Here is a 27,542-nt window from a genome sequence, read left to right on the forward strand (position 1 = left end):
TAAGAAAATCACTAATATATCCACACCCAAAAATGGAAATTAAAAAAAAATCCAATTTAAGATGATATAGGAACAATTCAAGACTTTCTAAAGGTGGTTTACATAAACTCTGGGCTAGTCTACACTGGCAACACTAAAGCCACCTCCACGAGAGGCGCGGCTCCCAGCACTAGTGCACTGTCTATGCTGGCGCTTTACAGCACTGAAACTTGGGGCGCTCTTTTCACACCCCTGAGCAAGAAAGTCACAGTTGCAAAGTGCCAGTGTAGACAAGCCATGTGTGCGCATTTTACATTTTCTAGAGGTAGCCGAACGCAAAGAAAGGTGTGAAGCAATTCCCTAAAACAATAATTGTATAGCATAGTATAGGATGAATAGGCACTTACCATCTAGAACCATCCTAGCAGCAATAGCTGTGGGGTACCCTACGGTTTTAGCCATTGCAGAATATCCTTTATCATCACCATACACAACCAGACTGATGAATTTATCTTCCAAATGGCCAGATGGGTGTCTGATACGTATTTCATTTCTCATAATGATCATATCTCGTTCTCCAGCACCTAAAGAGACAAACCTAGATTATTATAGATCATTTGTATTACGGTTATGCAGTGCTCAATTGTGCTAGGCACTGTGCACACAAGGAGAAGATCAGCTGCAGGCCCATGAGCTTACAAATCAAGTGTGTGTTCTGCTTAAGTCTCTTATTTCTGATTAACCTGAACAGTCACCTGCCAGTGCCAAGTGCCTCATCCTGAACATTTCATATATAAAATAAACCAATTTAGAATGATAACAGTTCTGTAATATGGAGATTTGGAGCATCGGTCCTATTGAACTTACTTGGACTTCATTGGAGACTTTCCTTATTCACATCAGCACAAGTGAGATCAGAATCAGTCCCATGATATTAATTGAAAAGCCAAGTAACAACGGGTTAGCTACATCAGTGGTAAAGTTAGCCAAGGCACACTGTACTTGGCCATGTAAACCCAATCATGGAACCCTTGGAGAAGTAGAAAATTAACCCACAATAGTTCTGGTCTAATACGGCCATTTGACCAGCTAACCATTTTATAGTGTAGTTCTTGTTCTGAAGATGCATCTTTATATGGCAGAATTATTAATTTTCCCACCTTGGGTTATTTCACATGTCTGTTTAGCTGTCCATAAAATGGACATAGAATGGATACTGTGATTAGTCTTGATCCAGCATGATTCTGAGCTCTCTGGTCCTGATGCTGTAAAGCACTTTAGCATATGCTTATCTCAAAACATGTGCAATCCTGTTTGCTTCAATGGGACTGCTCATGTTATGTGCTTTGCAGGTTCAGGCTTTACTTTTTCCATAGCACAAACCTTTGGATCAGCTGTATACACAGAACAAACAAATTACCAAGTACAACACTAATTTCTGTTAGAGTGGAGTTACAGTTCATCATTGCTCTGTTAAGGCCTACTTTATGTGCTTTAAAATCCACATGCTTAAAATGCACAAGACTCAGACTGTCTTGAAATTTACTCTGCCTCATGGAGGTGCTGAATAGTGTTAGCTGGTCCAAACTTGGATCATTCTAAAATTCTTCTGGGTTTTTTTTTGTGTTTGTTTGTTTTTAAACTCACACCTGGGGCTCAAACTATGGCTCTGATCCATGCCAAACTGATCTCAGTCACATGGGATTTAGCACGTGGAGCATGGCACTCACTGTCCCTTGGGGTGGGGGATGTATATTGAAGAAGTTATTCAAGGTTAAGTGAGGAAAACAGCTGCAACCAAAATATTTGAAATGGGACGTGCAGCAAGATTAGAGCTTTGTTGAAACAGGATTTGAGCCTTCAAAGGGAAACCACTGTGGCCACTGAACCTGAGCTGTACCCATGCATTGTGAATTTGAACTCTAAACTTGGCAAAAATCTGAGAATGATCAATGGGTATGTTGTTTCTCTCTGCCTCTGTGAAGGGTTTTTTATACTTTTGGGAAACATGCCTTGAGTAGTACAGCTAATATTGAAGGACTAAGTTTTCTGGGGTGCCCTTCCATCATATGAACCAGGATCTGGGGTGTCTTGCCCCTGTGGGAGTTCCAAACCCCTCTCCGTCATCCCCACTCTTGGCAGTCTGAGCCCCTTTCCCAGATTCTGCTCCCATCCCATGTCAGTCAGGATCTGGGGAGGACTGTCCCTCTGGGTGGGGAGCTGAGAACAGGCATGCTTGTACCAAACAATGCTGGGACTGGGATGAGGAGCTACGAATGGGCATGGCTTGGTACATAACAGATGCTCACAAGTACAGACACTGTGGGGAGGGGTGGAGAAATGGGACAGAGGAAGGCAGAAAGGGGAGATGAGAACATCCATTGAGATGAACAGAGCTGTTCACGCATCTCAGTTATCTGGCCTTCTCATTCTGAAAGTGCCTAGTGGTACCTTCTCACTCTCTGTGGTCCAAACTATATTCATACCATGTGGAACAGCTTCCACAGGAGCAACAGAGCGCCCCACATCAGAATATCCCATAGTCTAGTGGTTAGGGCACACACTTAAGAGGTGGGATACCCCTTTTCACGTTCCTTCTCCTCATCAAGGAAAGCAGGAAACTGAAACTGGGTCCCAGGTGAGTACCACTGGGCTAAAAGTTACAAGGGAGGTCATCCTCCTATGTCCCTCCTCTTCAACCTGGCTGTTCCATGTAGTTAGGTGTGCTCTGAGCACTCCATTGGATCAGGCCCAGTAGAAAAAGACAGGTGTTTCATCTGCCTATATCCACCTGGTTTGAGGACTGCACTGGGGCTTAGATGTGAGATAGGAATTCAGGTGCCCTGCTGCCTCAGGCAGGCACATACCCTGAAGCAGAAACTTGGGCACCCAAGTGACTTTTACAGCTAAAATTTGGTAGCTCATGAGTTTAGACATCTACAGGGTTAAGCAACAGCCAAGCGGGGGTCTTGGGGATCCCAGCATGAAATTGGCAGCTAAAGTTTTTGTGAAGTGGGGCCTACATGACTACCCACGGAGGAGACAGCCATATAATCACAAGGAATCCTGTCTCCAGCCACTACGATAAAGGCCATCCACTCAGAGTAGCAGCCCCATAGCATTTCTTCCCAGCATGCAACCTCAGCAGCATAGAGAAGTCAGTCACCAAGATTATTTCGGTTCCCTTACTGCTCATCTGTGCCCTCCAAAGAAGATGAGAAGGCAGAGCAGAAGTTATTGATGATTGTACAACACTGAACTATGCTCTTTGTTAGCAATCTCGCTTGACTTTCTCCTGTTTGCCTTCAATAGGGAGAAATAATAAAGCATGTTTCAGAACTTGTCTACGTAAAGACACTCAGGAAAATTCATCTGAATAAACTAAAGGTGTGAGTTTATAGAAGATTACTTAAACTGCACTAAACTCCTGAATAAGAGCATCCACACAGAATTACAGTGACCTTACTTTGGTTTAGCTTAATTCACTTATTCTTTCACACAGTGAATTAAGATAAAAAGTGTCTTTAATTCAGTTTAAATTCTGAATAAGGGCATGTCTACACTTAAAAATTGCAGCAGCACAGTCAAGATGCTACCTACGCCAACGGGAGGGATTCTCCCATTGGCATAGATCAGTGGTCTCCAACCTTTTTATGCCCAAAATCACTTTTTGAATCTAAGGGCAACCCAAGATCTACCCCTTCCCTTCCCTGAGGCCCTGCCCCTTCCCCAAAGCCCCACCCTGCTCACTGCATCCCCACCCCTCCTCCGTTGTTCACTCTCCCCCACCCTCAGTCACTTTCATCAGACTGGGGTAGGGGTTCACAGTGTGGGAGGGGGCTCTGGGCTGGGGCCGAGGGGTTTGCAGTGTGGGAGGGGGCTCTGGGCTGAGCCTGGGGCAGGGGTGCAGGAGCAGGTGCAAGTTCTAGGAGGGAGTTTGGGTGCAGGAGCGGGCTCTGGGCTGGGGCAGAGTGCTGAGGTGCAGGAGGGGATATGGGGTGCTGGCTCCAGGAGGGGGCTCAGGGCTGGGGTGCAGCCTCCCGCCAGGCAGCACTTACTCCGGCAGCTCCCAGTCGGCAGCGCGGTGAGGCTAAGGCAGGGTACCTGCATACTCTGGCCCCACACCACTCCCAGAAAAGGCCAATGTGCACCTGTGGCCCCTGGTGGGTGGAGAGGGCACGTGGCTCCACGCACTGCCCCTCTCAGGAAGTACTGCCCCCGCAGCTCTCCCAGTCAATGGGAGCTGCAGGGGGAGCATGCAAAGGGAGATCCCTGCCCCACCACCTCCAGGGCCACGCCGGCCACTTCTGGGAATGGCATGGGGCCAGGGTAGTGAGGCTGCCTTCGCGGCAGCCACACTGCACCCCAGAGATCGCAAGCGACTGGGAGATCCTCTAGGATCAACCAGTCGATTGCGATTAACCGGTTGGTGACCACTGGCATAGATAATCCACCTCCCTGAGAGGCAGTAGCTAGGTTGATGGGAGAATTCTCCCATCAGTCCAGCGCTGTCTACCCCAGGGGTTAGGTCGGTTTAACTGCGTCACTCAGGGATGTGGATTTTTGACACCCATGAGCAAGACAGTGAGATCGACCGAATATCCTAGCAAAGACCAGGTCTGAGAGCCTCCACACAGAGAGTTTGATGTGGTTTAACAAATCCACTTTAAAATTCACACCTTTACTTAATTCAGATTAATTTTTTTGAGTGTGTGTAGGCAAGACCTCAGTTCAAATGTGAAATAAAGCAGGCTCACATACCAAAGGGCAGCTTCAGCTCCATGTGCTTGGCAAGAGCCCCCACAATGGAGTCTGCAATAGGAACTGGCTCATCTCCAAGTAACCCTAACCTGGTGAGAGAAAGACAACACAATGAGATCCTTGCTTTCCTCTGAAAGTTGCATTCTACAATCCATAAATTGAGGAACAAGGCCCTTTAGTGTGCAATTCTGGGAGAGGAGCAATAGGACATCATGTGAAATTTTGATCCTGTATCTCTGTAACCAAAAGCAAACAGGGTAGATAAAAAAAGTGATTTAAACAAATAAATTAATTTTTTCCTTTTGAGAAATAAACCTGTTTAAAAATAAATTTGAAATTATAACAACTCATGTTAAGGCCTAAACTTACTAGAATATATTAAAATAATGAATCCTCCTCAAAATTTTAAATGAGTTAAAGGGTGGTACTTGATTAATTATAGAGAATCGGGGGAAAACATCTTTAACTTTTGAGGTCAAATCAAGCTATACTGTATATGCACACCACAATTTTAAGAAAGAAAATCTATTTTCAGCCTTTCCAATGGAGTGAATGCTAGTATTTACATTTTTCCAAATGTAAGCACTTTCTATTCCTTAATTACTTTTAGGTTCAGTTTAGCTAGCAGGAGCAGAGAGAATATTTTCTTCAGTTAGATCAATTCATTCAAAGTTGAGAAACCAATTAGAAGTTGGGGGGAAAAAAAACAACAACAAAGAACAGGAAAGCTTGTTTTTCCTCTTCCCATCTAGAAATAAAAACCAGGTGGGAGAGAAGATCTACAAATTCTAAAAACTTGAAGGACATGCAGCCAGATTTTCAAAGCTATCTAGGTGCCTAAAAAAATAGATACCTTGAGGTATTTTCAATAAACAAAATAAATAAATAAATCAATCTGAGCAGGGAAGGCACCTAACCCCCATAGATTTCAAGGGGTTAGGCACTTAACCTGCTCAGTTTTGAAAACACCAATTGGCACCTATCTGCATCTTCAGGCACCTAAATATCTTCAAAAAGCTGGCCCTTGGTGACCAGAAACAATTCATCAATTTACTAACGGAAGTTTCTTTGTTTAGTAAATCAGTTTTAAATGTGAAACATTTTTGATAACCTTTTCGTGATTGTGTATCCAGAACACTTCAGTTCTAGTTAACACAAAACAATTTTTAAATGCTGTTTTTGTGCATTTTTGTACGAGTTCTACCGCAAATCAACATATTTTAATAGCTATACCAACCAAGGAGAATGAACCTTTAGGAAAAAAGCACAAATGCAAAACTAGATGAACATTGATCATTTAAGTCGAGGTTTCCTGCTCACTGATTTAAATCAACCCACCCTGCCACTCAGTAGGACAGAAGCGCAAAGCATCTCTAGGATTAATTCCAGCAAAAGTTCATCCATATGCACGGTCTACAGAGTAGATATAATATTAGGTCACACTGCAACTATAAACAAGACTTCTAACATCTTTGCAAAGCACTGTCCAATCTACAAATTAAAAACATGCTACATATCATCCATGTGTCAGCTGAGAAAAAAATGCAGGCACAGAAGAGGAGCGACTTCCTGAACGTGACACAGCATGTCATCAGCAGAGCAGGAAGTGATTAAGTTCTCCTGGTTGCCAGTACCATATCCTAGCCACTGTGTTGCCTCACCTTGCTCTCTGGTGTCACCATGAAATCAGACATTACTAATTTTATCATTGCAAAATATATCTTAACCTTTGTCAAAGAAACAGAGCAGAGTATACGAACCCAGGTGACACAGTGCTCCAAAAATACTCAAGATGTGTGTGGGTTTCTTTATGACTAAGTTTTTTTTTTGTTTTTTTTTTTTAAAACAAAAAGCATACAACTAAACAGCTAGCTACATAAAAACACTAGTCTCTGTTGAAAAACATTAAAAAAACATCAACTCCCATACACATGGGGGGAAGGGAGAGAAGGGGCACCAATTATACAAACAGAATCAAACCAAAGTCACATTAACAGAGCTGAAGTGGATGTTTCGTCTGATTTCTATTTTCTATAGCACCATATTTCAGCAAACACATCATTGCAAGGATTGAGTATCAGCTCCCTAGCCCTCCAAAAGGTGGTGGTAGGGGACAAATTTTTGCTGTCTGAAAACTACTTTTTTTTTTTTTTTTTTTTTTAAATACAATGCATCCTTGTAGTTCTAGAAGACCTCTCCATTAGATCATAGCATTGCTAGTGGGATGCAAAATCACTGTGTCAATCAACTGCAATGCAAGGAACCCAACAGAATGTTCCTAAATATTTGATCTCTAAGGTCAAACTTCTCAGTTTTCTAGAAGGTTAATAAAGGAAGCTCTATTCTACAGCCTATCCCCATGCAACACGTCCGCATGTGTAACAACTGCAGGATCAGGCCTTGACAAATGTTTGTCACAATCATCAAACAACAGGTTTAAAAGTAAAGTTTAGAATAAAGCTCTGAATGAATATGTTTAGTAAACCTTAACATTCATGTTCTGGGCCACATACTTGGATTCTAGAAAGGCTTTATTAAAAAAAAAAAAAAAAAAAAGAAAGAAAAAAAAAAAAGAATCATGACTGGAATCTCCTACCATTCCACGGCTTCCAGCTGACTGTGGTCCTGTTCCAATTTGCTATAGATTGCGTGTCTCAGGACATCAGATTCGGCAGAAGGTTTGAGTCCAAGCAGCTTACACATCAGCTCTTTCTAGTTACAAAAAAATTCAAATAGCAAGTTACCACCTGCAGCCCTGGGACCTCTTCTCATACCCCTGGGATGAAGTTTTAGGAAACTAGCTAATCTAAAGGTGCAGGTCACTGAGGACAAGTGAATCTCTAGGGTTTGAGGGAGAGAAGAGAAGAAGGTCTGCGCTTCCAGCAAAGCAAGGGTAGGTCAAACTTCTAAAGTGCAGCGAGAGCCAATTGCCCCTTCTCCAGGCTGCATGGAGTGAGAGAGGGGGTGGGCTGTGCATGTGCGTGCGCGCACACACCCACCCACGGACAGTCTCACCAGCCAGCACTCTTTCTGAACTACCTGTCTCTGCTTGGTCCTGCCCCCTTGCTCAGCAAGGGAAGTGGGCCATGGGAATGTGAACAAACAAAAAGTGGGGGAGGACAACACCGAACCCAGAACTGCTTTATGTTGAACTGGTGGCAAATGTCAGAGACCAAGTGTCAGAGGAGCCAGAGGTTCCCTGCTTGGTTGGGGGGTTCTTAAAGTAGGTGAGAGCCAGGGGAATCCCATTTGGAAGAAGGGAAGAAACGGACTGGTGAGGTGAGCAAGACCACCTGTTGGGGGGCAGGTCATCAGAAGGTCAGAATGATGCATCAGTCACACTTCAATTTACAAAAGGAAGGGGGGGAAAAAAGACAGAATGGCAGCAGCCTGCCAACAGCCCTGATTTTAGTCATCTCACAAATGTTTACCAAAAAATCCCTTCCTGTAACTTTTATACACATCTTACACTGAATATATTTTTCAGTAATGCTAATTATTGCTTGCTCCATGTTCTTCCAAAAATATAATAAGGGGATACATGTAAAGCAGGATTGCATGTATGAAGCAAGTGTCATCTGGCAGTTACAAAGTCAGTTCTGCAGCAAGCCTCAAGCCATGACCTAGAAGACCGTAAAAGAGAAATGAAATAAAAGGAAAAATTCTTAAGGAGTCATAGGAGAAGACAGCTCTGTCATTGTTAATACACGTGGATAAAAATTCATTGAAATGGCAGTGTTGCCATTTCTCATGTTATTGCAAGTCCTATAACAGTTGGAGTTTTCCTTAAAGCCCAAGATCCTGGAGTCATGTTCACTGCAGAAGAAAAGAAAAAAAAAAAAAAACACTTGCAGAAAGTGGACATTTGTGGGTGAGGAGGGTTTGGTCACAAACCGATTTTCCATAAAAAATAGTTTATAGGAAAAATTTTCAGCCAGGCTAGATTCTGGGCTTTTAGCAGGTCTACATTGCAATAAGCCATCTGCAGCGCTGGCCTATGCCAGCTGACTTGGGTTTGCAGGGCTCAGGCAAAGGGCAGTTTAATTGTGGTATAGACACTTTGGCTTGGGCTGCAGCCTGAGCTCTAGGACCCTCTCACTTCATAGGGTCCTAGTGTCCATGCTCCAGCCCATGCCCAAATGTCTACACCACAATTAAAACAGCCCCTTAGCCTGAGCCCCAGTCAGCTGGCACAGGCAAGCCGCAGCTTTTTAATTGCAGTGTAGACACTCTCAGAGGTCAAGCCTCTAATAGTATCCTTCTTAGCTACCCTACATTCACAGGCAGCCTTGAACAAAGGAAAAATACATTGTAGACCAGTCCCTTAGCTAGAGTAATCAGTGTAGTCCCAGTGACCTCAATGGAGATATGGTGATTTATACCAGCTGAGTTTCTGAACCTTGGGTGGCAGTTTGCAAAAGACAAATATCAGGAGAAACGTCTAGGAGAAAAACTACATGTAAACTTAAGAATAAGAGAAGAATTTGCAAAACTGGTGGAAAGGAAGACAGCAGAGGAGGAGGAGGGTAGGGCTTGAGAATATCCATCAAGGAAATTAAAAATATGCACAAGAATATATAGAATGAAAGTTCTCATATATTCATATGGGCAACCTGCATCAGAAAAGGCTTGTAAAAGCAATGCCTTGGCACAGGCGGGCACTGTATCTTAAGGAAATAAAATGCATGCTGAGAAGCCTCTGGTTTTGAGAGCATAAGAACAGCCACACTGGGTCAGACCAAAGGTCCATTTAGCCCAGTATCCGGTCTTTCAACTGTGGCCAAATGTCAGTGGCCAATGAGAGCTGAATTATGAGCAATAAAGGCCATTAAGAATTCAACCTCCTTACACACACACACACACACACACACACACACACACACACACACCAGGCTTCCCAGAAAAAAGCAAATCCCCAACCTGACAAACAGAAAAAGATTAATGGACTGAAGGAAAGCAGAAAACCAAATAAAATCCTAAATACTTACCCAGGTTATAGGTGGTGCCGTTGAGCTAAGCAAAGGATACGGATCTGGGTTTATTAAACCTAATTTTACAAAGCCTCCCACAGCTTTCGAATACCCCTAAAACAAAACAAAGGTGGCTATAAATGCTGCACAGTCCAAGTTGATGCTCAGGTGAATATTTACATACTTCCCACTACAGTCAGACAAGGACAAACAAAGCCATGACTAATATTACACACATGGGAAGACTGCAACAGTCAGACGTGATGCCAAAGGGGGTTTAACCTCACTGCCTTCCCCACTCCTTTCACTATGCTCTTTAACTGTAGAAGAAATAGCTATCCCTTCCCCCGCAAGCAGCATCAGTTCAACAGATTAAAGGGTTCAGCTGACTAGTACCTTTCCAAAGGAAAGCTTGTCACAATTGCTCAGCTGGCCAATAGCTAAATTAAAGACAAAGGACCTGATTCTGAGCTCACGCACCCCAATTTTACATCAGTACATGCACAGACATCAGTGGATTAACTCCTGGTTTACACCACAGTAAGTAAAATCAGATTTGGGCTCAGAATGCCTAGGGTACAAACATATGTTGCTCTTCCTCCAGAAATATCAGAGCTGCAAACTGCGTAGAAGTGGAATGCATTCTAAGGGACACTGTCGAGGTCATTTGGCCTCTGCAATAAAAATCTCCTGAGTGGTTTGAGGTTTTTTTTTTTCCCCTCCCCTCCTCCCCCTTTCTTTTAAAAGCATGTTTTATTTGAAGGGCTTCATTTAAAAAAAAAAAAAACGACAACAAAAAACAAAACCCAACTACTGCTTCTTGATTCTCTGACATTAAAAGACTTCATAAAAGGAGTACTTGTGGAACCTTACAGACTAACAAATTTATTTGAGCATAAGCTTTCGTGAGCTACAGCTCACTTCATCGGATGCATTTGGTGGAAAATGCAGAGGGGAGATGGATATACACACACAGAGAACATGAAACAATGGATTTATCATACACACTGTAAGGAGAGTGATCACTTAAGATAAGCCATCACCAGCAGCAGGGGGGAAAACCTTTCATGGTGACAAGCAAGGTAGGCTATTTCCAGCAGTTAACAAGAATATCTGAGGAACAGTGGGGTGGGGGGAAGAAATAACATGGGGAAATAGTTTTACTTTGCGAATGGATGAGTCATTACACAGTCTCTATTCAAGCCTAAATTGTATCCAGTATGCAAATTAATTCCAATTCAGCAGTCTCTCGTTGGAGTCTGTTTTTGAAGTTTTTTGTTGCTGGTGAGTATTTGCTTCAGATTGGGGGGCTGTCTGTAAGCAAGGACTGGCCTGTCTCCCAAGATCTGTCAGAGTGATGGGTCATCCTTCAGGATAGGTTGTAGATCCTTGATGATGCGTTGGAGAGGTTTTAGTTGGGGGCTGAAGGTGATGGCTAGTGGCGTTCTGTTATTTTCTTTGTTGGGCCTGTCCTGTAGTAGGTGACTTCTGGGTACTCTTCTGGCTCTGTCAATCTGTTTCTTCACTTCAGCAGGTGGGTATTGTAGTTGTAGGAATGCATGATAGAGATCTTGTAGGTGTTTGTCTCTGTCTGAGGGGTTGGAGCAAATGCGGTTATATCGTAGAGCTTGGCTGTAGACAATGGATCGTGTGGTATGATCTGGATGAAAGCTGGAGGCATGTAGGTAGGAATAGCGGTCAGTAGGTTTCCGATATAGGGTGGTGTTTATGTGACCATCACTTATTAGCACCGTAGTGTCCAGGAAGTGGATCTCTTGTGTGACGACCCATCACTTTCACAGATCTTGGGAGACTGTAAGCAAGGACTGGTCTGACAGCCCCCCAATTTGAAGCAAATACTCACCAGCAACCACACACCACACAACAGAACCACTAACCCAGGAACCTATCCTTGCAACAAAGCCTGTTGCCAACTCTGTCCACATATCTATTCAGGGGACACCATCATAGGGCCTAATCACATCAGCCACACTATCAGAGGCTCGTTCACCTGCGCATCTACCCATGTGATATATGCCATCATGTGCCAGCAATGCCCCTCTGCCATGTACATTGGTCAAACTGGACAGTCTCTACGTAAAAAAATAAATGGACACAAATCAGACGTCAAGAATTATAACATTCAAAAACCAGTTGGAGAACACTTCAATCTCTCTGGTCACTCGATTACAGACCTGAGAGTGGCTATCCTTCAACAAAAAAAACTTCAAAAACAGACTCCAACAAGAGACTGCTGAATTGGAATTAATTTGCAAACTGGATACAATTTAGGCTTGAATAGAGACTGTGTAATGACTCATCCATTCCCAAAGTAAAACTATTTCCCCATGTTATTTCTCCCCCCACCCCACTGTTCCTCAGATATTCTTGTTAACTGCTGGAAATAGCCTACCTTGCTTGTCACCATGAAAGGTTTTCCTCCTCCCCCTCCCCCCCCCCGCTGCTGGTGATGGCTTATCTTAAGTGATCACTCTCCTTACAGTGTGTATGATAAACCCATTGTTTCATGTTCTCTGTGTGTGTGTATATCAATCTCCCCTCTGTTTTTTCCACCAAATGCATCCGATGAAGTGAGCTGTAGCTCACGAAAGCTTATGCTCAAATAAATTTGTTAGTCTCTAAGGTGCCACAAGTACTCCTTTTCTTTTTGCGAATACAGACTAACACGGCTGCTACTCTGAAACCTGTCAAACAAAATGCTGCTCCATTTGTCAATTCTTCAAAGCAATTGGACGTTAATTATTATGTAGACAGCACAGGATGCAGGAAAGACAAGAACCCAGGTTAACAATAAAATACACTCCCACAAAGGGATAATTTCATTTAGAACAGCCTCCACAGTGGCTGGCACAGAGAAATCATACGGACACACATGTTCTGCGGTCAAAGGGAAGGTCTACACTGCAATAGAGACAATGCCATGGCTGTTACTAGCCTGGGTCAGGTGACTTGCGCTTGCAGGGCTCATTCAGGCTCCGAGACCCCACTCCCCTGGAGGGGTTTCAGAACCTGGACTCCAGTCAAGACATCTACATGCAATATTTAGCCCTGCAGTCCAATCCCAGTGAGCTAAAGTCAGTTGATTCAGCCTCTGAGAATCAGCGCTACAATTTGTTTTTTTTTTTACTGTAGTGTAGATGTATCCATAGAGACCAGTCCAGACATTTCTGTTATATGACTTAATTCCTTACCTACTTAAGCTTAGATCCAGATAAGCCACTCTTAAACCAGTTTTCATGTCCATATAATGGGATTGCTCTGATTTAACTGTCAGAGCAACTGATGTGTAGACAAGGCCTTATGTTCATTTTAAAAAAGTTTATGCTCAGGTTGAAGTCCACTCGATACCCACAGGACAGATTTTAAAAAAAAAAAAAAAGCAATACTGCAAGCTCCCCTACAAAACCCTGCCAATGTATTTCAGTCCTAAAATGGAGGGACCATCTCCTTGAGATAAGGTAGTGCAGTCTCCATGGCCATTCATATCTTCACCTCACAGCTGAGAATACCAATTCATGGCAGCTAAGCTGGTGGATATTTTTTAGTTTTTTTAAGTTCACACTTATCTCCTAGGAACTAGATTTAGACCAACCATCATTTAGCATTTATAGTACCTAATAACCACAGTATCTACTGTAACAATCATTTCACACAGGCCTCTAACGTATTATTAGAGCTTCTGATCAATATAAACCATACTTGGATTTAGAAGGTTCCAATATATCCTTCACTAATTCCTTGAGCCATCTCTGCCACCTGCTTTTGCACAAAGACAGAAAGGGACCAACTCAATCCTTTTGGATTACAATACAGTGGAATTTTCATGATAAAAAAAAATTCACACCACACCTCCTCATTCATGTCCACAAAATGCCAAAAACAAATCCCTGTGGCATAAGCTTCACCTCAGAGGAAGATGAGCAAAAGAGAAAGAAGGAGACATCAAATTACTCTTATCATTCACAAAAACTAGCTCTAATCTTCCATGTCTTTTTAAAGAGAGTTGGCCAGAGAGTGCTTCTTATTATTCGCAAAAAGAAAAGGAGTACTTGTGGCACCTTAGAGACTAACAAATTTATTAGAGCATAAGCTTTCGTGAGCTACAGCTCACTTCATCGGATGCATTTTCCGATGAAGTGAGCTGTAGCTCACGAAAGCTTATGCTCTAATAAATTTGTTAGTCTCTAAGGTGCCACAAGTACTCCTTTTCTTTTTGCGAATACAGACTAACACGGCTGCTACTCTGAAACCTTCTTATTATTGTGTTTTGTGCAAGACGACAGTTTTTCTTCAGAATTTCATCAAAAAATACAAGTTTCAGGAACCATCCCTGCCAATTTCTTAAAACATTTCTCCCCCACGCTGTTGGGGGGGGGATGTCAGAAACCCATGCAAATTGAATAGTTAAATAGAGAAACAGGGGAAAATTATTCTTGCTTCTTGGACACAGCAAAGTGTGGTTATATCCGCAAAGTAAAGCAAAAACCAAATTTTTTGGGTCCCTTTTGGCTATAGCAATCACAGGTATTACTTGCAACAATAGCAGGTTAAAAGTTAAAGAAAATGTGACAGATTGACAGTATCCCTTCAATTCACACTATTAAAAATTTGTCTAATTTGAACAAGACTTTAATTTTAAAAAACCTAGAAAATATCTAAGAACTTACCTTATACCTTAAGGTGCCTCTTATCAAGGTATGGGCTGACTGAATACCATATGGTTCAGCATATTTTGTACTGTCCCTGTTGGGAAAACCTTCCAAATTTAATCCTGGGAAAAAATCCATGACAGCAACAGAATCAAGCAAAGCTCCTCCAGCTGGAATATTAACAATCTAAGGATTGTAAAAAAAATAAAAATAGGTAGGTAAGTGCACTATATTTTAGGTTGTTTATTCAAAAGAACATTTCTATTTTCAATGCCTATTGCAAATTAGTGCTATGCTTTATACTTGGTAACAAGGGACCCAATTCTGATCTCACATTAGTGAGAATCTGGAATAACTTCACTGATTTACAACAGTGTAAGTAAGATAAGATCTGGCCCTTGACTAGCTTGCCTTTCAAAAATTTAAGTTTTGTGGGGAGAGGGATTGGTTTGTTTTAAGATTACAGTAATCACTTTCCACCATATGCCCTGGATATAGCATCTGCACCCATGAACATGTTCAGTTGCCACTAAAAAGCAAGCAAATGTAAAGGATACACTGTTAAAGAATAAAAAGAATGGGATGACTAATTCCATCATCAATGAGGCCTAAAACCTTGAACCGTGCTTGAAGCACAGATCTGCTATACTGTATCAACACCAATTCCTTTTGTGGCTTCTAAGCAAGGCGGCGACTTCCTTCTCAAAAAACCATCCATAGCAGCAAAGCCTGCAGCCATGCCACAGGAATTTATTGTGTGTGTTGCTTAAGACACATGTGGAGGAAAGCCCACACAACAGTCAAAGAGAATTATGGATTTGGGGGCAAGAAGGAGAATTGCTGCATTTACCAAGAGACCCACAAAGCCTTTCATAACAAATCCTTGACATCCATGATCTAACTTCAACTAGCAATGGGTAAACCAGCACATAATTAAATAAACACTTCTCCATCTACCCACATGGCCTTCATTTGAAATTTGCACCAATTTATTTTTTTCCCCACATAAAAATCCAGTTCACAATTCATTTTGCATGGTAGCTGGAACAATGAAACCCTGAAATGTCACAAGAAAGCCTCTTTGGAGATCCAAGGGGTTTGGATAATCATCCAGACTCTGGGATGCCTATATACTGACTGAACCTCTGGACACTTAGTGGTGCACCCATCAGTAGTTTATCTGAGCAAAGTGGAGTGGGCCAGAGGAACAAGCACAGGCTTGGAAACCAGAAACTCAGATTTCTAAATCTGGCATGACACTGTCTTGCTGTTTCAGAGTAGCAGCTGTGTTAGTCTGTATTTGCAAAAAGAAAAGGAGTACTTGTGGCACCTTAGAGACTAAATAAATAAATTTGTTAGTCTCTTAGGTGCCACAAATACTCCTTTTCTTTTTACTGTCTTGCTGTGTTCTCTTGAACAAGTCAATCTCATGCCAGGGTTCCTCCTAGCTGTAAAATGGCCACAGAAATATTCACTAAGTATTAGTATTGATGTGATATGGAATTTTGCCTTTTATTACAATAAGGGCTCGTGCAATACCCAATGAGATGCTGACCACCCCCAGTGCAACAATGCACAGCATCAGTTATTACTACTTTTTAGCACTGGTATTATGGGACCATCCAGGCACCTCTCCCACCCCTACAAAGGAGATCAGGGATTGTTCTAGGCACTGTACAAGAGAGTAAGAGGCAGACCCTGCCCTCAAAGAATTCACAATCTAAACAGACGAGACACAAAAATTAGGAGAAAGGAAGTCTCTTCATCCCTGTTTTACAGAGAGGAAATGAGCATAAGGAGATCAAGTGACTTAACATACACATGGCAGGGTTGGGGCCTGAACCCAGATCTCCATCCCAGTCCAGTGCCTTAGTCACAAGCCCATCCCTCTTCGCTGCCCTCAGACCTCTGCAAATATTAGCCTGATAGTAGCAAGGAGGCATGTCACTTTATGCATACAGATAACAGGTGACAGAGTGACAATTACTTAAACTCAGTTTATGTATCTGTCAGTAGCTTAAAAATAATGCAACAGCTCACAAATCCCAGTTCCCTCTTCAGCCTAATACCATCTTCTCGCTTGTGTTTAAATAGAAGGATCAGGTTTACTTCACCTCTCCATCTTTTAAGTATGTGGCAGGTTGAACTGTATTCAACAGAACACCCTGTGGACTCCAACTGAATTTATATCGCAGAGGATTAGCAGAATATTCAGGAGCTGGCAGGCCACCACAGAAGGAAGTGTACGATATAACCTGCAAATATAAAAATAAATCCACAAGTTGCATATGATCAGAAAAAGATATATAGCATCATCCAGCTAGCAACAGGAAACAATCACCACTGATTTTCCTGCAATACTCAGTTATCTGTGTTTAGTAAGTCATTCCTCAGAAGGCCTGAATTAGGCAAAGAACTGAGACTATTTTATGCCAACAGTGCCAAAAATATTTATGATTTTTACATATAACAGGCCACAGAGCGAGTTTATTCATGGGACTTTCATCTCTGAGGGTAATGGGGCAGAACCATAGCTCGTGTAAACGGTCATCACTCCATTGACTCCAACTGCTTGAATTGTCCATTTACACCATCTGAGGATCTGTCCCCTTCAGCTCCCATCTGGAAGAGGTCACAGATGACCAATGCAATATATAATGGGGCAATTCATTCCAGTGAAGCACCACTCACACCAATGGAACAGTAGCATCCAACGGTTATTTAGCAGAACTCATGACACAATTTGTTGGCTTAGCAATAGAAATTGTACTGAGACCACCGCCTGGGGCATCTGGTGGTAAATCTGAGCCAACAAGCCAAAAAACTAATTGGGCCTGGTGACTAGCTACCCTTTGCTACCTTCCCCTTCTGTGGAAAGCTTGCGGCAGATTAACAGGACTTTGAAAGACCACTGGGACTGCCTTTGTTTATGGAGGTATTTATGTGCTGGTAGAGGAATTTAGTTTACAATGCTGTCAATCTTCCACATTTCACAAGCATTATAGATAAGAAAATATTAGGACAGATCCATTGTAGCCAATGGAGTTTAGCTAATTTACCTCACGCCATCTGGGCAGGTGACTCAAAGGTGATGATCCACACTACTAAGTCAGATAGCCAAATAAGAACCCCCATTCTGATCTCTCACCCTGGGCAGAATGCTGGGACAATGGAGAGACAGCATGCTTAGCCTGAGGAGAAAGAGCATCTTGCTTCATTCAGCAGGGACTTCTCTGGCCCACAAGGACTGGCATTGGCAGGTTGCCCGGAAAGAGCTGACTCAGTCCTCCTGAGTCACCAAATGGAAACTACGAGCAAGAGGTTTTGTAGGCTTTAAAGTGAGCCAAAAGGAAAGGGATTCATTGATGTGCATATGGACCCAGGAGCTAGATATGGGTAATTATGAAAATTCACAGCTGTTACTTTAAGTTTAACAAAACCTATGGCTCTAGCACTGAGGAAATTGCAGCAGGCATAGAGCATTTTCCAGATCATTCATGGCTCCTCTGTTCAGGGGGGGAAAGAAAAAAAAAAAAAAAGGTTGATTTTTAAAATAGAAAAACAATATTCACTAGCGACCCTTACGGCCGTTGTTCTCTAGGAAACACTTCCTCCAAAAACAAGTGGCCCATGCGCTTCCATCTGAGTCTGCAGCAAACAAGTGGCGAAGTCCTTTCCAGAGTAAAAGCCGTACCACCTTAAGAGCTTATGATAAATGGCACAATGTTAAATGCTATTTGTCTGAGGCAACGTAATTAAGCCAATTAGTCAGATTCATTCGTTTTAAAATGTAAGTTGTTCACTGGCATTATACTTCTAGTTTAAAGCACAGCTTCAAAGCTATTCTAGTTATGTAATTCAGTTTAACCCTTTGTGCAGACATCACAAGGGGAGTGCCAATGTACTTTGTACTGGCATTTAGCATCATCATGGAATCCAAGCTTTGGGCACCACTGATGGAAGGCCTCTAGAGACAGTAAGTTACCAAACAGTAGCAAAGACAGGTTCTTGCTGAAGGAATGACAGTTTTGTTAACATAGCTTTGGCAAAACTATGCATGTGCAACTCATCCACCACCTTACCGTAGCGCCTACATCTTTCGCCTTATCAATACAGTCCATCGCCAACATATGATCGAGGCCAGGATCCAAACCTATTTCACTGATAACCGTAATACCAGCAGCTTCTACACTAAAATAATAAAAACATGGTATTGTCAGAATATTGCATAATATTCCTGAAGTCTAACTTGACAAGCAATAGCCCCATGATATCCATTATCAGCCATGGACAAACTAGAAATGCTAGGACAGATTCTGTGCTGAGCCTGGGAAATGGAGGTGTAAGTCTTTAACCAGTGGTCGCTAACCTTTTTATGCATAAGATCACATTTTGAATTTAAGATCAACCCAGGATCTACCCTGCTCCTTCCCCGAAGCCCTGCCCCTTCCCCAAGGTCCCACCCTGCTCACTCCATTCTCCCCCTCCCTTCATCACTCATTCTCCCCCATCTCACTCACTTTCACCAGGGGGTTGGGGGCGTGAGGGGGTGCAGGCTCTGGGCTGCAGCTAAGGGGTTCTGAGTGTGGGAGGGGGCTCTGGGCTGAGCCTGGGGCAGTGGTGCAAGCTCTGGGGGAAGAGAGAGAGAGAGAGAGAGTCTGGGTGCAGGAGGGGGCTCCGGGCTGGGACAAGGGTGCGGGGGGGGTGAGGTGCAGGCTCCAGCCGGGAGGCGCTTACCCCAGGCTGCTCCTGGCCAGCAACATAGCGGGGCTCAGGCAGGCGGCATGCCTGCCATGACTCCACGCCGCTCACATAAGTGGCTGGCTGCTGGCACATCTCCGCGGCCCCTGGAGGGGAAGGGGGGCAGCGGGTCTCCATGAGCTGCCTATACCCCGCAAACACTGCCCCCACAGCTCCCATTGGCCAGTTCCCAGCCAATGAGAGCTGCAGGGATGGTGCTGGAGGCAGGGGCAACATGTGGAGCCACCTACCCCCATACCAGGGGCTGCAAAGACATGCCAGCAGCCAGCCACTTCTGAGCCCCGCTGCGCCACCAGACTTTTAGCAGCAAGGAGATCATGACCAACTGGCAGAGGCTCCAGGATCGACCAGTCGAGCGCAATCGATGGATTGGTGACCACTGCTTTAACCCATCTTTCAATGGGGGCTAAGTGCCTACATATCTGAGGATCTGGGCCTTAGTCTCTTTGATTCCGTTTCATCTGTAGAATGCAGAAAATAGTGAGTCAGGAGACACTGAGAGCATAAATACATTAACTATTGTGGGGCATTTGAATAGTACAGTAACAGGGTCATGTAGGTACCTAAGAAAGAAGTCACATCTCATTACTGATCTTTTGACCTACCTTTTTTGGAGTTCTTTCATAGCTGGTGTTAGGTAGCTGGCTGTCACTAAGTTTACTTTGCTGTCAATGCACTTCTTAGCAACTAAAGGATGTGCTGAGTAAGGCAGCAAGCTATGAACAAAAAGAAAAATTGTATGTCAAAATCTGACTAATTGCTGGTGTTTTCATTTGCATGGAAGAAAATTTGCAAACAGTTTATCTAGATGAGGTCTATTAACACAAGGGGCCTCCGTCACTGAGCTGAATGCAGTTTTTACACTGATGCAAGTGGGCGTGAATTCCTACCAAAGCGGAATGGCACTGTTTTACATGCACTAGGAACTGCTGCAAGTGACTGTACAAAATGCAGGGCAGCAGAGGATCGAGTTCAAATTCTCTCAACCCTTCGCAGGCCCCAGCTTTCAGTGAGAACAGAACCGGGCCCTCGTTTCCCAGTACCACATTCTACACTGGTGTGTTAAATGTTTAACAGATTCAAAGTAGAATGCTGTCTTGGAAGAAGCTTTCATTAAAAGTCCTGCTAAATCATCTCTAGAAGGGCACAGGATGCCTGAAAAGGAGGTATCACTCAGGACAAGTTCAGTGAGGGGGACCCAATGGCAAGCACTATAAAGCAGTTTCCATCCCTACTTTAATGATAGTTTTAATGCTCATAAAGAAAACCTTTTACTCTTCAAACATTTGACAGTAATGGCCAAATTTTCTGAATTTGGCCTCTGTACATGTATATGCAATTTAGCAAGCACCAATGACTGTATGTGTTTACTGAGCAACGTATCTTGCACACACAGGTACTGGTTTTGTGGGTGAATTCTGTCCCCCAAGTAGGCACAAATGTTTGTGCAATTAACACTGCATGCCCACGAAGGAGCTGAACAGAGAGCCATTTGAAAATCTTGCCTCATAAAGTTATCATGCCTCTTTAACAACAAAGAAGAGATTACACTGCATTAGATACAGTCCTGGTGCTCTTGTGTGCAGAGAGATGGTGACATAGCTAGTCACTATCTGCCCCCCAACACACCTCATCTCCACCCCTTCCCCAAGTGCTGTGGGGGCGGGGGGAGGGAAGAAGGGCTATGCTGGCTTTACATCACTCAGTGATTCCCTGTACCTTGGTGGAATCCCCAGTAGCAATTTAAAGGCAACTACAGAGGTGACTTGTGCCACTGAAGAAATGTAAAGGAGCCCTAGCAAATCTCAGGATCAAGCCCTCTGTGTTTTAATCAGCATTCTGACCTGATCACAAGATCGTGTTTCTTCACCAAGGAGGACAGTTTATCCTCCTGCTTAATGATGTCCACATGAACAGAAGTAACATTGTTGTATTTCTTGGTCAGCTGGCCAAGTTGCTCCTTCATGATGGATGCTATTTAAAAAGTATGAATGTCAACCGTTACACAAGTGAAATTGATTCTTACTTCCCTCCCAAACCCATTCCCTAAAGTATCAAGGTAAAAACCCCAACTGCACCCTCCACACTGGTTCAAACTAGCAGAATAACTTAGTCATCGTGCATCAAACTCCATTCACTGGCACTTGTTGCATGGGTTCCTTCACAAATACACAACTACACTCTATATCAATCTTTCTTTAAGTAAGCAGTTGCACAGAAAGTAGAAAGGAGGGGAAAAAAAAAAGGAACACACTTGAAAGATAAACAGGTGTAAGTGTCCCATGTCTTGACTTTTTCTTCACTTTCTAGTGCGTTGCTCATGTCAAGCTACAGCATAGTTAGCTTGAGAAACAGTGATCCACTAAGGGAAACTGCAGAATGAGAGCAGGAAATTAACAGCATTTGAGAACTCTGTTTTATTCCTTCCTGTTCTTTTTATTTATTTTGACCCTCTTCTCAACAGCTCTATTTGCTGTCTCGAGTACGATCGAGCAGGTTATTGTAGGAATCAGGAGAGACTGAAGGTCTCTTTGAGACCAACATTAGCCATGTGAAATGAAAACTGCTACCCCTCCTCCCACACCTTGAAGCATCTCTAATCAGTCAGTGACACTGTAGACTCCAATCACATAAAACATGGTTAATAACTGCAGCCGTTAACAGCGTTTTGTTCTCGCCAGCAGCCTAGACAAGCACAAGTTGATCTTACGGTCAGCAATTCAGCACACTATCTTGGCACAGCATCTGAAACTGTGCCTGAAACACTGGTTTGGCCAGCCCTCCTTTGTCCCAACTCTGTGCAGCAGGACATCCTTGAGTGCACTGCCTCACATGCAGCCTCCAGGCACTCTGTCCTGTGCTTAGGCATTATGGAATAGCTGCCCACATTTACCAAGGATGCACCAAACACCATTAGGAAGCGTGGTGGATGCAGGACACAGAAACATGGTTGTGTTGTGTGTAAAAAAAGCCTGCTGTGTGGACACAACTCAATGGGTTTTTTCATACCTGGGTCAGATGGGAGTGACAAAAAGATTGAAAAACAAAACACAGTTGTAGTTATAGTGTAGACAGGGCACAAAACCAACTCCCAGGCATGTCCCAAGATATCTAATCTAGTCACTCATGTAGAACTGATGGAGGAGGGAGTAGATTCAAATGGAGATTAAGATATGGTTCCATGAGGAGGGCTGGAGCCTCAATATAAATCGCTCACACACAGTCTCTTAATATTTTTACTAGAAAAAAAAAAGAGGCACCTAGAAACATCAGAAATTTTTAAAAAATTGAAAAAGTGAGTGGACTGCTGATAAGGGGACAGATCTGATTCCCTTCATCATTAGAAGGGTGCTGGAACTGGATCCAAAAGATGATCCATTAGACAAAAATGCTTAAGGGATTCTTATACAGAATGTAAGGAAAAGCCACAAGGGGAGGGAGAACTACAATGGGGATATTCAGGACTGAGAAAATCTTGGGTCAGAATTCACAAGAGAAACGCTGATGGGATCTCAAAGTATTTTTCCTCTGAAATATTAATCCTAATAATGCATTAGGACAAGAGCTGGGAGGAATAGAATAAAAGGGTACTGCCAGAAAATATACCAGCAGCTAGCTACGCTATGACCTGCCAAATCTACCATGAACTCATGCAGGCAAACGGTACCTGTTCTGAGATAAAGAGTCAGTGCAGGAACTGTTGGTGGAAAAGTCAAGAGGATCAAAGCCTCAAAGAAGAGGATCTAGGTGGATGAAGCATTCTGCTCCACCACTCCCAACACAATCTCACATACAGCACTAGAACTATGTGAACCTCTTGACACTGATTTATCTTCTTGTCAATTTAGTGGACAACACTATAAAACTTGTCTTAATGTTGTGAGATGGGTAAGGGTTGTGTAACTGGCTCTATGTGGAGTACTCTGGGCCCCTTACTGAATGAGGTGTGGGCCCCTTACTGAATGAGGGAGGCAAGCTAGTGACAGAGGATGTGGAAAAAGCTAATGTACTCAATGCTTTTTTTGCCTCTGTTTTCACTAACAAGGTCAGCTCCCAGACTGCTGTGCTGGGCAACACAAAATGGGGAAGAGATGGCCAGCCCTCTGTAGAGATAGAGGTGGTTAGGGACTATTTAGAAAAGCTGGACGTGCACAAGTCCATGGGGCCGGACGAATTGCATCCGAGAGTGCTGAAGGAATTGGCGGCTGTGATTGCAGAGCCCTTGGCCATTATCTTTGAAAACTCGTGGCGAACGGGGGAAGTCCCGGATGACTGGAAAAAGGCTAATGTAGTGCCCATCTTTAAAAAAGGGAAGAAGGAGGATCCTGGGAACTACAGGCCGGTCAGCCTCACCTCAGTCCCTGGAAAAATCATGGAGCAGGTCCTCAAAGAATCAATCCTGAAGCACTTAGAGGAGAGGAAAGTGATCAGGAACAGTCAGCATGGATTCACCAAGGGAAGGTCATGCCTGACTAATCTAATCGCCTTTTATGATGAGATTACTGGTTCTGTGGATGAAGGGAAAGCAGTGGATGTATTGTTTCTTGACTTTAGCAAAGCTTTTGACACGGTCTCCCACAGCATTCTTGTCAGCAAGTTAAGGAAGTATGGGCTGGATGAATGCACTATAAGGTGGGTAGAAAGCTGGCTAGATTGTCGGGCTCAACGGGTAGTGATCAATGGCTCCATGTCTAGTTGGCAGCCGGTGTCAAGTGGAGTGCCCCAGGGGTCGGTCCTGGGGCCCGTTTTGTTCAATATCTTCATAAATGATCTGGAGGATGGTGTGGATTGCACTCTCAGCAAATTTGCGGATGATACTAAACTGGGAGGAGTGGTAGATACGCTGGAGGGGAGGGATAGGATACAGAAGGACCTAGACAAATTGGAGGATTGGGCCAAAAGAAATCTAATGAGGTTCAATAAGGATAAATGCAGGGTCCTGCACTTAGGATGGAAGAATCCAATGCACCGCTACAGACTAGGGACCGAATGGCTCGGCAGCAGTTCTGCGGAAAAGGACCTAGGGGTGACAGTGGACGAGAAGCTGGATATGAGTCAGCAGTGTGCCCTTGTTGCCAAGAAGGCCAATGGCATTTTGGGTTGTATAAGTAGGGGCATAGCGAGCAGATCGAGGGACGTGATCGTTCCCCTCTATTCGACACTGGTGAGGCCTCATCTGGAGTACTGTGTCCAGTTTTGGGCCCCACACTACAGGAAGGATGTGGATAAATTGGAAAGAGTACAACGAAGGGCAACAAAAATGATTAGGGGTCTAGAGCACATGACTTATGAGGAGAGGCTGAGGGAGCTGGGATTGTTTAGTCTGCAGAAGAGAAGAATGAGGGGGGATTTGATAGCTGCTTTCAACTACCTGAAAGGGGGTTTCAAAGAGGATGGCTCTAGACTGTTCTCAATGGTAGCAGATGACAGAACGAGGAGTAATGGTCTCAAGTTGCAATGGGGGAGGTTTAGATTGGATATTAGGAAAAACTTTTTCACTAAGAGGGTGGTGAAACACTGGAATGCGTTACCTAGGGAGGTGGTAGAATCTCCTTCCTTAGAGGTTTTTAAGGTCAGGCTTGACAAAGCCCTGGCTGGGATGATTTAACTGGGACTTGGTCCTGCTTTGAGCAGGGGGTTGGACTAGATGACCTTCTGGGGTCCCTTCCAACCCTGATATTCTATGATTCTATGATTCTACTCCTATGGTCATCAACAGGTTCAGAGGCCAGAAAAGTAAACTGAAATACCAGGAACTGGGTTCAGGGGTCTGTTTCTCCTGCAACAGATGATGGGATCAGAGAGCTGTAATCATTATAGTGTTTTAGCATTCAAGATCTCATCAGCTTGCAGGAGAAACACTGTATCTATAGGCTGATAAGTAAAAACATGTTATTTGAAAGATGTATTTATTTGTAGGTTTAGGTCTACACATATTAGACAAATTAGGAATTTAAACAGGTAGAGTTTATTTTAACTATTCATACAGCATTATACCATATGCACCATTAATAAAATGAAGGGTCCTTGCACCAAAGAGTTTACTGTATAAAACAGAATGGAAAAGCAGCATGGTCTAGTGGGTAGGGGTGCTGGACTGGGAGTCAGGAGGCACAAGTTTATTCCTGACTCTGCTACTGACCTGCTGTGTAATAGTAAACTAGTCACTTCACCTCTCCATGCATCTGTTTCACCTTCCACCCCTTATCTGTAGTCTACTTAAACTGCAAGCTCTTAAGAGCAAGGCCTGTCTCTTACTGGGTGTTTGCACAATCCCTACTGCAACAGAGTCTCCAACTCCAACTCTCTACATGCTACTGTAATTCAACCACCACTACCACAGCAAAAGGTGCCAAACAAGGTGGGATAGATAGCACAGGTGGGCAAAGAAAGATCATGAGAGGATTTCTAATATAAACGCACCTCATTAGCTCTTCTTAAGAGGGACATGTCAACTATAATTTTTTAAGTGGACTAATTTCAAGAGAACCCATTCCCTGATGGAGCAGACATTAATGAGTATATTTTGACTTTAAAAAAAAATCCTCATTCTCCTGGTGGTGACTGGAAGGTTGTTTTGGACATGATTGACAGCAACACACACCTGGCCAAACTTCCTCCCACTTTCCCCCTGATGTCTGTGCGTACGCCTACCTGCTGCCCATTTGGTTTTAGCTTTGCTACCATTGTTGTAAACACATTTTTGTAGAGAAGGGGAAAGATAGTTCATGCGAGCCTCCACCCCAGAGAAGCACATAAAAAAAGTGGTGTCATCATGCTTTTGCATGACAGAAAATGCAGCTGACTGTCAAGGAAAGAATGAAACTGACTATGCATGAAATACGGTCAGATGCAGGAAGCAAACAAGCTGAAAAGAAAGAAATATTCTCTGTAGTCTCTTCCTAGGCACTACTTGTAACAAGAAGTAGGTAAAATATTTTCAGATAGCAATGTGATTTTCAAGTTGGTGTCTCTAAGGTGTTCTTAAAGCTACAGAATAATTTTTTGAATGAGGTGCACAACAGTTACAAATGTAGAATATATCTTCAGTTTCCCATAGCACACTTCATATGCTTTTAAATAAAAGTTTTTAGTGTGCTGCCATGCTGGTACAAAATAATGAATTATTTCAATACACAGTATACATACTTGAAGCTTAATACAGTTCTTTAATACGTAAGGGCTTGCTTGCTTTCACGTACCTGCTGTGATTTCTACACTGGGATCTCTAGTGAGGTATTCTATCACAGGGCCAGAAACATAGCCAGATCCAAGTAACAAGACCCTCTTCTTATCCTTGGTCAGTGACCGTGAGTATTCCCTAGAGGGGTTATAATCAAAATTAAAACATACAGGATAAGCAAACAGCAGCCTGCTGAAGCCAATGTCAAGTCAGCAGGTTTTAGTAAGTTTACAAACCAAGAGCTCATTTCAGGAAGAAATTTAAGTTTTGCGGCCTGATTTTCTAGCCAAAGTACATCACTTCCCTAAGCTTTTTCAAAATTTCTATTGCACAACTCCTACTTCAGGGAAAGCGGACTAAAATTTCTAAATCCAGCCTCAAAAAGGGTCACACCACCCAACCCGTTCCATTGTTCCTCCAGCAGCTGCAGTAGCTGCTACTTCTCATCCTTCCTCAGAAGTCACTGAATTTTTCTCAGTCAAACTAGTCCAACCTCATAGATAGGGCTCTACCAAATTCACAGCCATGAAAATCATGTCATGGACCATGAAAACTGGTCTCCCGCCATGAAATCTGGTCTTTTTGGGTGCTTTTACCCTATACTATACAAATTTCACAGGGGAGACCAATATTTCTCAAATTGGACATCCTGATCCAAAAGGTGGGGGTGGTCACAAGCAATGTTCCCTCTAATTTTTGACAGGCTGTGTGCACAAAAAAATTCTTCTGTGCAAATTGTTGTGCTTCTGTGCAAATTTTTGTGCATGGGGTTTAGGATCTGTGTGCGCATGGGGTTTCGGATCTGTGCACGTGCGCATGCACAGCTTAGAGGGAACAGTGGTCACAAGGTTATTTTAAGGGGGTTGCGGTATTGCCAGCCTTACTTGTGTGCTGCCTTCAGAGTTGGGCAGCCAGAGAGCAGCAGTGCAGAAAAAAAAAGCTACCCAAATCTGAAGGCAGTGCCCAGCCAGCAGCAGTGCAGAAGTAAGGGTGGCAATACCATACCATGTGATCCTAACTTCTGCATTGCTGCTAACGGCAGCTCTGCCTTCAGAGCTGGGCTCCCGGCCAACAGATGCCGCTCTCCAGCTGCCCATCTCTGAAGGCAGCACCGCTACCAGTAGCGGTGCAGAAACAAGTGTAACAGTACTGCAAGCCCCCCTTCAATTACCTTGCAAACCCCCCCACTCCTTTTTGGGTCAATTTACAACACTGAAA

The 27,542-nt window shown here is 43.4% G+C and overlaps 1 protein-coding gene across 1 annotated transcript in view; it reads right to left on the reverse strand.

The window, feature by feature from the left end:
• Window positions 1-27,542, reverse strand: part of AASS (aminoadipate-semialdehyde synthase) — a 101,569-nt gene that overhangs the window by 1,867 nt on the left and 72,160 nt on the right. The window contains 10 exon segments of the mRNA XM_043507694.1: window positions 387-563; window positions 4,741-4,829; window positions 7,337-7,452; window positions 9,729-9,824; window positions 14,399-14,566; window positions 16,495-16,635; window positions 18,463-18,571; window positions 19,747-19,857; window positions 20,986-21,115; window positions 26,344-26,462. Of these exon segments, the coding sequence (XP_043363629.1) occupies window positions 387-563; window positions 4,741-4,829; window positions 7,337-7,452; window positions 9,729-9,824; window positions 14,399-14,566; window positions 16,495-16,635; window positions 18,463-18,571; window positions 19,747-19,857; window positions 20,986-21,115; window positions 26,344-26,462 (1,256 nt within the window).

Source organism: Dermochelys coriacea, chromosome 1 (genome assembly GCF_009764565.3).
Source record: "Dermochelys coriacea isolate rDerCor1 chromosome 1, rDerCor1.pri.v4, whole genome shotgun sequence".
NCBI lineage: Eukaryota > Metazoa > Chordata > Testudines > Dermochelyidae > Dermochelys > Dermochelys coriacea.